The sequence below is a fragment of the Coffea arabica genome, chromosome 9c (genome assembly GCF_036785885.1).
Source record: "Coffea arabica cultivar ET-39 chromosome 9c, Coffea Arabica ET-39 HiFi, whole genome shotgun sequence".
NCBI classification, from domain to species: Eukaryota; Viridiplantae; Streptophyta; class Magnoliopsida; order Gentianales; family Rubiaceae; genus Coffea; species Coffea arabica.
In genome coordinates, this window is record NC_092326.1 from 21,938,023 (window position 1) to 21,949,647 (window position 11,625).

General features: G+C 41.0%; 1 protein-coding gene across 1 annotated transcript; it reads left to right on the forward strand.

Annotated features, from left to right (window-relative positions):
• Positions 1–5,139: 5,139 nt before the first annotated feature.
• Positions 5,140–9,843, forward strand: LOC140014146 (uncharacterized). The gene is made up of 4 exons (XM_072064554.1): positions 5,140–6,489; positions 7,000–7,109; positions 7,959–8,889; positions 9,238–9,843. Exons 1-4 carry the CDS (start codon positions 5,140–5,142, stop codon positions 9,841–9,843), a joined length of 2,997 nt encoding a protein of 998 aa, XP_071920655.1.
• The last annotated feature ends 1,782 nt before the right edge of the window (positions 9,844–11,625 follow it).

The window sequence follows — 11,625 nt, forward strand, 5'->3', positions numbered from 1 at the left end:
CGCAACAAGAATAACAACTACAACGAACTGAATTTTTTTTGTGTAAAACAAGGCAGCGGAAACAAGGAAAACTAAGACAAAACTACGGATATAACGGAAGAAACCTCTACCAAAGCTCTGAAGCCAACTGATACGTTCCTCGATCAACTTGTTTCGAGACACGTAGCACGTTTGCACAAGGATCTAGCGAGATTGTCCTACGCTTGGATTGCGGAACCTTAAATCAACACGAACGACACGAGTTGGTTTAAAGCGGTAGAACGACGCTCCAATGAAGGTGAGTACTCCAGGGGAATAGGTCAGTTGGACAATCCAGGACAGGACGCAGGATTGCTCAAGAACCCTTGCCAAAGCAAGTTATAGGCTCGAATTCTCTTGTAGGAAGAAAACTAAAATACTAAGAATTTTATTCATAAAACTCGTGTACCCTTAATGCTTACAAAGCAAGCCTTTATAGGCACAACTAATGAAACCCTGAAACCCTAATATCGAAAAGCTAAATGGTCGGCCACTCCTTGGACAAGGTGGGCTGGTCCATGGACTCAATAAAAAAAAGGGCCTAGTGGTTCGGCCATTCTTAAACAAAGGTGGGCCGAATCTTTGGCTAACAAAAAGGACTAATATAAACTTAAGACTCCTAACACTAAGGCCTAATCGGCCATGGCCCACTTGGCTCTTCACGGGCTCTCTTTGCGGGCTTGGATCATCGTGTAGACAACTAGATTATCACCTTCCAAGCATTCAATGTCTTGATGGACTCCTTGTTGGTTTTGAACATTCCTTGAATTGCTTAGCCCGTGCACGTGTGACTGGGCCCAATGGTACTTGAATTGGGTCATTGCGTGGGCCAAGGTCTGTGCACACATCAAGTGGCGACTTTGACTTTTTGTTCCTCGCTATAATCGTAGCAGTCAAAGACCATTTCGATGCGGCCTTACCATTCCAAGTACGCCTTAGGGTCACTCTTGCCTTTGAACGCAGGTACTTGAATCTGAAGCCCCTTTAGTTTGTTTTTGGGCGTGTCCCTTCGATGCTTCTCCAATTTCTCCTCATCCTCACTAGCGGAGTAGTCTTCACTGTTGGCCGTTTTGGTACCTCGGTTGCTCCGGTTGTGAGATCTAGAACGAGAGCCTCGTGTGAGACTCTTGGACATCTCCTCAAAGCGGGTGTGCATCTCCTCCATTTGTTATTCACTGATGCACCTAAGCTCATTCTTCATTGCGGTGAACAACAATGAGTAGTCGGTGGTTGCTTGTTGTTGCTCCATGTTTCTCGCAGTGTCCTGCAAAAGGTTAGTAACAAGGCAAAAATACAAGTATATTCTCACTTCACTCCCTTAGTGTATCACTTACTCTCATGTGTGGTACTCAAATCGCTCTATTAGGCTTACCAAGTACCTTTACCTGTTGGTTTAGGTAGTTGAGAAATGCTGCTCGAGTCCAATGATTATCACCAACTTACCCTCAAGAGTATTCATGAATGCCGGACACAATTGGGTGAGATTTTGGGAAGGAATGTACGAGATTTGAAGGGTTATGGGTGGCGGGCAGATTTGGAAATAGCACTAAGGAAGGAAACCCTAGATTTCCTAAGATGTAGGAGAGGTTCCTAAAAGGTAGGAGTGAAAGTAGGGGTGGTTCCCAAAAGCAAGGAGAAAAAATAGAAAAGTGTCCAAGTGGATCAAAGAGTTATCCAAGTAAACAAGTTGGTTTTGGGAAACTCTTTGAAAAACCTTTCTTGCACAACCTTTGGAAACTTCCCAAATCCCTCCCAAGTAGGCTAGCAAACCAGATTTGGTGTCAACCTTTGCCAACTGAAAATTTCCACTTTTTCTCCTTGAAAACCCTTCCCAAAGTCGGCTATAAAATTCTCTCTCATAGCCGCAACTTTGTCCGAGAACTCCAAGTGACTCGGCCCCTTCACACTTCAAAGAACAAAATAACTCGGCTCCTCCCCTCTCTTTGCAAGACAAGGCAGCCTTGGTTCTTGTTTCAAGACAATGGCCTCCCAAGATAGTGTGAGTAATGTCACTCAAGGATCCCCCTAACGGGCTGTTCAAGAAACTCCCACGCAGTTTAGTCCTAAACCAAGAAAGCCCCGTATGAATGCAAGATCATACAAGAAACTCTTTATTTGAAGAGAGGTGCAAGATTTCAAGAAACAAGATGGTCAAGATTTTCAAGAACCTCAAAGGGTGGTTCAAGTGATCAAGGCTCAAGGTGATCAAGAATTTCAAGAAGAGGTAGGCCAAAACTTTTGAGTTTCTTTCTTTTGTTTGTTTGAATTTTTCTGGTTGGCTTAGAAACAATATGTAATGGTTGTTGTCTTGGCAATAAAAGAGCCAAGTTCTTCCTTTCTTCTTGTTCGGCCTTGTTCCACCCTAATTGCTTTCTTCTTTTCTTTCGATTCTTTTTTTTTTTTTGACTTAACCAACAACACAAGTACCCAGCCAAGTAGTAAAAATTCCAGAAATAATCCCGCTAATGAGGAGGGGCTCAAGGCTGCTCAAACTTCTAGTGCTCAGGTCTTACAAATACCCAGTGGTCCAATGACAGGAGCGCGTGCTAGAAGAATTCAAGAATCACTTCAAGCTCTTGTTTGCACGATTCAAGAACGAGTTGGTGATGACTTGAGGACCATTGAAGGATTACATAATGGAGAAACTACTCCATACACTTTGCTTCAAATGGAAGAACCAAGTGAAGACTAGTTCACAGAATACTAGCTTGTTAATTAGGGTTTTTTTTTATTATTACCATTATTAGCTGTGTGTTAGCATTAATAACTTCGGTCAATTTCACCTCACTTGGCCGAATTCAGGGTCTTAATTTTAGTCAATTAGTTGTTAGATATTTTCACCCTTAATGAAGGGCAAGGTCGTCCATTGGACATTCTAGGGTTGAGTCTTGTAAGGCTATATATAGCCTAGCTTTTCATTCATTAAGGGGACAATTCAGATTTTTATAAAATATACATGAGTTTATTCACTCTCTCTGTCTCAAGAGAATTTCCTTTGAATACTTGAGAATTAATCTCAAGTTGTTCATCGAACTTATCAATCAAGTAGTCTCCTTGATTGTGGCGTTCTTCTAACTATACTTTTGGTTCACTAAACTTGCTAGTCTTGGGTTAAGGAATCTCCTTAGCTCGTGACTTGTGATTCTAGAAGGGTCAAAGTTCCGCAAATCCACTCAACTTGGTGTTCGTCTAGATCCGTCTCACATCAGTTGGTATCAGAGCTAGTCGACGACATCAAGTATCCCGTTGAGGTTCTTTGTTTTTCTTCTCTTTTCTTTCTTCGTAAATTTTCTAGTATTTTCTTCAAATCTGGTCGTGTCTTTCCTTGTGTCAATCCGTGTGACAATTACAAAAAAAAAAAAAAAAAAAAGAAAACAGCCGCATCTTATTTGTTTCCTTGTTGCATCGTTATTGAATTTTTCTCTTTTGCTTCGTGTCCACTTCGTGCATTACTTGGTGCGTGAATCTTTCTTGAAATCTACCTTCAAGTGTAGCCGTGTTTTGTTCCTTGCATATTCTGTTTAAATATCAAAAAAAAAAAAAATTCGACGACTAGGGTTTTTTCACTTGCAACTAGGCTTCCTTTGGGCGCAAGTCTTGCCAAATCTGTCCAAACTTTAGTTTACTCCACCAAGTTGTTCTAGTTAATTTCCTAAACTGATTTTGTGGTTAAACTTGTTTGGGGTTGGAATCTTGAAGAAGGGCTACACTAATCTAGGATTTCTTGAAGTTCTTGTAAACTATCTAAGAGGTCCTTGTAACTCTTGGGAGATTCTTCTTAGCCTTGGAGAATTAGGGTTGCGAGTTGGAAATTGACCTTTATTTCTGGGAATTTTACTCCCAAAGCAGCCGAGTAGTTGAGTTATTCTTTAAGTCAAAAAAAAAAACAAAAACAAAAACAAAAACAAAAAGCAAAACAAAAAGGAAAAGAGAAAAGGCTTTTGGGTAGCAAACAACAAAGAAGGAAGCCGCATTTTTATTTGCCAAATTCTATCTTGTTGCAATTGTTCCAACAAACCAGAAAATTACATCAAGAAAAGAATACTCAAAAGTTTTGACCAACTTCCTCTTGAAGGTCTCCAACACTTGGTCTCTTGATTATTTGTATCACCCTTTGAGATTCTTGATCATCTTGATTCCTGAAGACTTGTACCTCCCTTCGTATAAAAAGTTTCTTGTACGCTCTTGCATCCATACAGGACTTCCTTGGTTTAGGAGTAAATTTCTTGGGAGTTTCTTGGGCAAGCCGCTGGGGGAATTCTTGTGTAACATCACTTGCATTATCTTGTGACGCCATTGCCTAGGACCAAGAGTCAAATCTGTCCTTGTGTGGTGCGAAGGGGAGGGGCCGAATTGCTTGTTCTTTGAGGGGGAGTAAGGAACGAAAAATTGGGAGCAAGGAAAGGGGAGTATAGCCGAGTTTTATGGAGGGTTTCTAGAAGCAAAATTCTGGAATTTTCAGAGGATAGTTTCGGTTGGAATAGGAAGCTACCAATATCTGTTTTGCACTTGGTTGACCAGCCGACATTAGGAAAGGATTAAGTAGAAGGAAATCTGGAAATTTTTTTGAAACAATTCTGATTTGGTATAGCCGATTTTGAGGAAGGTTAAGGGGTACGAAATCTGGAAATTTTGGGAACCAACTCTGCTTTCATTTAGGCTGACCTTAAGGAATTTTCCAAATAAGTACAACACCTAATTTGTTTCCAAAAATCAATTAGAAAATTAAGTAAACACATGGGAAACTCCATCATTGTACTTGGACATTTTTTTTTGTGTACATCAATTCTTTCCTCGTTCCATTCCTTGTCAAATTCATTACTTGAGCTCTCCGTTTCTACTTTTGTTCCTTGTTCCTTTGATACAATTGGGAGCTATTTGATTAAAGTTTGATTGAATTTCCTTGAGAAATTTCTGATTTCTTCAAAGGAAACAATCAAGTGGCTTGAGGAGTGAATTGGTAAGAGCATTAGAGTGACATAGGCACTTGAGTGAAAACACGAGAGGAGTGAAACACTTAAGGGAGCGAGTGAGGCCTTTTCTACTAAGAATTTGTCAAGTTTTGCAGGTTTCACCATGTCTCAGGAAAATGAACTTACCATTGCTCAATTATCACTTAAAATGGATGCTATGTGGAAGGAAATACAGAGGAGATTTGACCAAAGACTGGAAACGATCCATGAGCAGATTGATCAACTAAGTTCATCTAGGGTTTCTTCTAGGAAATCTAGGGGAAAATCCACCCTGGAGGAATCTAGTGACTCAAATGCCGATTCGGACCGTGAGGCATACGGGCAAGGGAGATCGAAGAGAAACACAAGAGCAATTGGTGGTGCAATCAAAGGGATTAAGATGAAGATTCCTCCATTCCAAGGCAAATCCGATCCGGATACATACCTTGAATGGGAGAGTCGGGTAGAGCTAGTATTCGATTGTAATGACTACACCGATGCACAAAAATTGAGACTTGCCATAGTAGAATTCACCGACTATACCATAGTTTGGTGGGAACAAGTGGCTACCAGCAGGAGAAGGTGTGGTGAACCACCTATAACCACTTGGACTGAGCTCAAGAGACTTATGAAGAAGCGATTTGTACCAAGTCACTACCATAGAGACTTGTACCAAAAACTTCAAACCTTGACGCAAGGTCAACGCTCAGTTGAGGACTACTACAAGGACATGGAAATCTCCATGTTGAGAGCTGATATTCAAGAAGATCGAGAGGCTACAATGGCAAGATTTCTCAGTGGTCTAAGGGTTGAAATAGCCGATCAACTTGAGCTTCAATACTATGTGGAGATAGACGATATGGTGGACAAGGCTATCAAGATTGAGCAAAGGCTCAAGCGGAGGGGTACCACCAGAAATTATAACACTAATCCACAACCATTTACTCGACCATTCCAGCCCAGGAGGGAGGAGAGAGGTCCGAACGCTTGGAACCCCCCAAAGCCGAAGCAAGATCAAGGGTCAAGCTCACGGCCACCTTTTACCAAAACCGACTCCAAGGTTGTTTCAAAGCCAACAATTGAAACTTCAAAACCTAGGAATCGTGACACCAAATGTTGGAGGTGTCAAGGAGTTGGGCATATTGCAAGCCAATGTCCAAACCCAAGGGCCATGCTTGTCCTACCAAATGGAGACATTGTCACTGATGATGAAGAGGAGGATTACAAAGACATGCCTCCCTTGGTTGAAGAGGAAGATGAGATAGAGGAAGTTCCAACTCAAGACAAAGTTGGATTGGTAGCAAGAAGGGCACTAGCTACTCAAGCTAGTAAAGATGAGCTTCAACGTGACAACATCTTTTACACTAGGTGCCATGTGACCAACAAGGTATGCAGCTTGGTGATTGACCCCGGAAGTTGCACTAATGTTGCTAGTGCATTGATGGTGGAGAAACTAAACTTGCCAACTAGTGAGCACCCCCGTCCCTACAAGCTTCAGTGGTTAAACAACAGTGGAGAGGTACGTGTTCATAAACAAGTTTTGGTTACTTTTCGCATTGGTAGGTATGAAGATGATGTTATGTGTGATGTAGTACCAATGCAAGCTGCACATATACTCTTAGGGCGTCCTTGGCAATTTGACAAAAGAGTCACTTTTGATGGTTTCTTGAACAAATACTCTTTCATGCATAATTGTAAAAAGATTACACTTGCACCTCTTACACCTCAACAAGTGCATGAGGATCAAGTTAGTCTACAAAAAGAGTATGACTTGCATGCTACCACCAAGAAGGACAACGCCAAAGCTAAGAAATTAGTGTTGGCTGACCCTTCTTCAAGCAAGTTGGATCACTCTCATTCGGCCTTCGAGCCCACACAGGAGAGAAAACCCAGCATGCTTGCCAAGGTAAAAGATGTGAGAAAGGCCTTGCATTCTAATCAGGTTTTATTTATTTTATTTGGCAAGGAATCCTTACTCACTAATGCTCTTGATGCTTCTTTGCCTAGTGTTATTACTAACCTCTTACAGGAGTATCAAGACGTCTTTCCTGAGGATATACCTAATGGTTTGCCTCCATTAAGGGGAATTAAACATCAAATTGATTTCATTCCTGGATCTTCCCTTCCAAACAAGGCACCGTATAGGACCAATCCTGAGGAAACCAAGGAGCAACAACGATAAGTGGTGGAATTGCTTAGTAAGGGTTGGATTCAAGAGAGTCTAAGCCCTTGTGCTGTACCAGTTCTACTTGTTCCAAAGAAAGACGGAGGATGGAGAATGTGCACTGATTGTAGGGCAATTAATGCCATCACGGTAAAGTACCGCCATCCCATACCTCGTTTGGATGACATGCTTGATGAATTACATGGTGCTATCATTTTTACTAAGATTGATTTGAAAAGTGGTTACCATCAAATTCGCATGAAAGAAGGAGATGAATGGAAAACTGCATTTAAAACAAAACATGGTCTTTATGAGTGGTTGGTCATGCCTTTTGGGCTAACCAATGCCCCAAGTACTTTTATGAGACTAATGAATCATGTTTTACGTTCTTTCATTGGTAAATTTGTGGTCGTTTACTTTGATGACATTTTGATCTATAGTAGGAGTCTAGATGAGCATGTTGTGCATTTACAAATGGTCCTAGATGCACTTCGCAAGGCGAGCCTCTACGCTAACCTTAAGAAGTGTACCTTTGGCACAAATCAATTGGTTTTCCTAGGCTACGTTGTAAGTGAGCAGGGAATTCATGTTGATCAAGAAAAGGTGAAGGCTATTAGTGAATGGCCAACCCCTACCAATGTAAGTGAGGTGAGAAGTTTCCATGGCTTGGCAAGCTTCTATAGGCGTTTTGTCAAGGATTTTAGCACAATTGCTGCCCCACTTACGTCAATTGTCAAGAAAGATGTGCAATTTCATTGGGGAGAGGAACGAGCTAAGTCTTTTCAATTACTTAAACACAAGCTCACACATGCACCTGTTCTTAGTTTACCTAATTTTGACAAAGCTTTCGAAGTAGAGTGTGATGCTTCTGGTATAGGTATTGGAGCTGTTTTACTCCAAGAGGGTCGCCCGGTTGCCTACTTTAGCGAGAAGTTGAATGGAGCTGCTCTAAACTACTCAACCTATGATAAGGAACTAATGGCCTTAGTGCGAGCTCTACAAACATGGCAACATTACCTTCGCCCTCGTGAGTTTGTCTTGCACACAGATCATGAGTCGCTCAAGCATATCAAGTCCCAAGACAAGTTGAGTAAGCGACATGCGAGATGGATTACCTTCATTGACAGTTTTACCTTTGTGATCAAATACAAGACAGGTAAGACGAATGTTGTGGCTGATGCACTCTCGCGAAGGTATGCACTTATCACTATATTAGATGCTAAGTTGCTTGGTTTTGAATTTCTTAAAGATCTTTATGCCACTGACTCAGATTTTGGTGAGATTTTTGTCTCCTTGCCACGACACTCTCGTGAGCATTATTTCATCTCTCAGGGGTTCTTATACTACAAGGACAAGCTTTGCATTCCCAAGAGCTCCATGCGCACACTGCTCGTAAGAGAATCTCATGGAGGAGGCCTAATGGGACACTTCGGCATTACCAAGACCTTAATGATCCTCCAAGAACATTTCTTCTGGCCACGCATGCGGAGTGACGTGGAACAACACATTGAAAGGTGCGTAACTTGTCACCAAGCGAAATCAAAGGTACACCCTTATGGACTCTATACACCTTTGCCAATTCCATATGAGCCATGGGTTGATCTGTCAATGGATTTTGTGCTTGGACTACCTAGGACTAGAAGAGGACATGATTCAATCTATGTGGTAGTCGACCGCTTCTCCAAAATGGCCCATTTTATTCCTTGTCTTAAAATAGATGATGCCAAGCATGTTGCAGATTTATTCTTTCGAGAGGTAGTTCGATTACATGGCATGCCACGCACTATTGTTTCTGATAGGGACGCCAAATTCCTTAGCTATTTTTGGAAAACCCTGTGGTGTAAACTAGGTACTAAATTACTATTTTCTACTTCTAGTCACCCACAAACTGATGGTCAAATCGAAGTGGTTAATAGGACTTTATCCACCCTATTGCGCGCAATTATTAAAAAGAACATTAAATCTTGGGAAGATTGCTTACCACATGTGGAATTTGCATACAATCGCATCGTTCATTCTGCTACACATTATTCACCTTTTGAAATTGTGTATGGCTTCAACCCTCTCACACCTTTGGATTTAACTCCTTTACCTGTTAATGAGAGAGTTAACTTGGATGGTAAGAACAAAGCTGCCTATGTGCGTGAGTTACACACTAAGGTGCGAGCCAACATCGAGAAGCGTACACTTCAATACATCCAAAGTGCCAACAAGGGGCGCCGCAAGATGGTCTTTGAGCCTGGCGATTGGGTATGGATACACATGCGCAAAGAGAGGTTCCCAGTCAAAAGGCGTAGTAAGCTACTTCCAATGGGAGATGGGCCATGCCAAGTCCTGGAGCGTATAAATGACAATGCCTACAAGCTTGAACTTCCAAGTGAGTATGGAGTACATGCTACTTTTAATGTATCTGACTTGAGTCCTTTTCATGCAGGCGATGAGTTTCATTTGGGGACAAATCGCCTTCAAGAGGAGGCGACTAATGAGGAGGGGCTCAAGACTGCTCAAACTTCTAGTGCTCAGGTCTTGCAAATACCCAGTGGTCCAATTACAAGAGCGCGTGCTAGAAGAATTCAAGAATCACTTCAAGCTCTTGTTTGCACGATTCAAGAACGAGTTGGTGATGACTTGAGGACCATTGAAGGATTACATAATGGAGAAACTACTCTATACACTTTGCTTCAAATGGAAGAACCAAGTGAAGACTAGTTCGCAGAATACTAGCTTGTTAATTAGGGTTTTTTTTTATTATTACCATTATTAGCTGTGTGTTAGCATTAATAACTTCGGTCAATTTCACCTCACTTGGCCGAATTCAGGGTCTTAATTTTAGTCAATTAGTTGTTAGATATTTTCACCCTTAATGAAGGGCAAGGTCGTCCATTGGACATTCTAGGGTTGAGTCTTGTAAGGCTATATATAGCCTAGCTTTTCATTCATTAAGGAGACAATTCAGATTTTTATAAAATATACGTGAGTTTATTCACTCTCTCTGTCTCAAAAGAATTTCCTTTGAATACTTGAGAATTAATCTCAAGTTGTTCATCGAACATATCAATCAAGTAGTCTCCTTGATTGTGGCGTTCTTCTAACTATACTTTTGGTTCACTAAACTTGCTAGTCTTGGGTTAAGGAATCTCCTTAGTTTGTGACTTGTGATTCTAGAAGGGTCAAAGTTCCGCAAATCCACTCAACTTGGTGTTCGTCTAGATCCGTCTCACATCACCCGCAACTCACACAATCGAATAGCCCAAACTCCAAGATCGTGCAAGCTACTTCCAAGAATTTCAAGAACTTCTAGGTGGTAACCAAGATCTTCAAGAAACTCTTAAAAATCTGTCCCAACCCAACAAGTTTTAACCAAAAATTCAGTTTAGAAAATTAATAAACACAACTTGGACGGCTCACAATGCATTTGAACAGATTTGGAAGGAAACAACAAAACCCTAGCCGCCTCTAGTTTTCGACTTTCTTGCAGCCCAAGGGACACTACGTGAGCAAGACAGGTTTGGGTAGGCTCAAGACAGAATTTTGCATGGCACCAATGCTCACAATACCTGCAAGCAGATTGCAACTCAACGTTCGCGACAAGGGTGGCTGCCGCACGCGTGATTTGTTTTTTCTCCTTCTTTTTTTTTCACAAGGAACTACACGGACAGAATACTTTGGACAGCAACACACAAAGAATACAGACAGAATTGAACAACAAAGTCATGACTGAATTGATGCAACAAGACACAAAAAATTGCGGACAGATTTTTTTTGACAAACGACGCAACAAAGGATATAACTAGACCAACAAAAAATTTTCCCTTTTTTTTTTGTAACAAGGCAGAAGAATCAACTAAAAACTAAGACAAAGCTACGGATATTATCCAATATTTTGACAAAGAAGGACTTCCAGTCTCATGGTTTCAAGATCCTATCTCTGGTCATGTCTACTTTGATGTTTGCAATGTTTGTGAGGAATGTTAATTGGAGAACATCCTTGATCTTGAATTACCAGATTTATCTCGTAAGAAAAGATCAAAGCTACAACAATTTGAGCCTCGACCATGCAAGCCAGATCTGGATCCACAAGATCCAGACACTGATAATTTTACTTCTCAGCGAAGTAAATTTAATGGTTATCAGATTCCTACTGAATGGATTCCTAAACCTTTTAAAAAGCCCACACCTCCTTCAAAAAAGGATCTTCATCCTTATTACCAAAAATGTCTTGACATTTTAGAAGAGGAGGCAAAGCAGCTTAAAAAAGAATGGAAACCAAAACCATTTTGCAAACCTGAACCATTAATCCCAGTTCATACTTCCCAGGTCCAAGAATGTTTCATATTTAGTGAAGCAGATTTTCCTAAACTAGAAACTTTCAACAAAAATGGTTCTAGACATACCCTAAAAATCCAAAATATATGCAGCTCTTACATCTATCCACAAGGATGTTTCAGCCGTAAAAGGAAAAGTTGACCAAATTGACAATACTGTGATAAC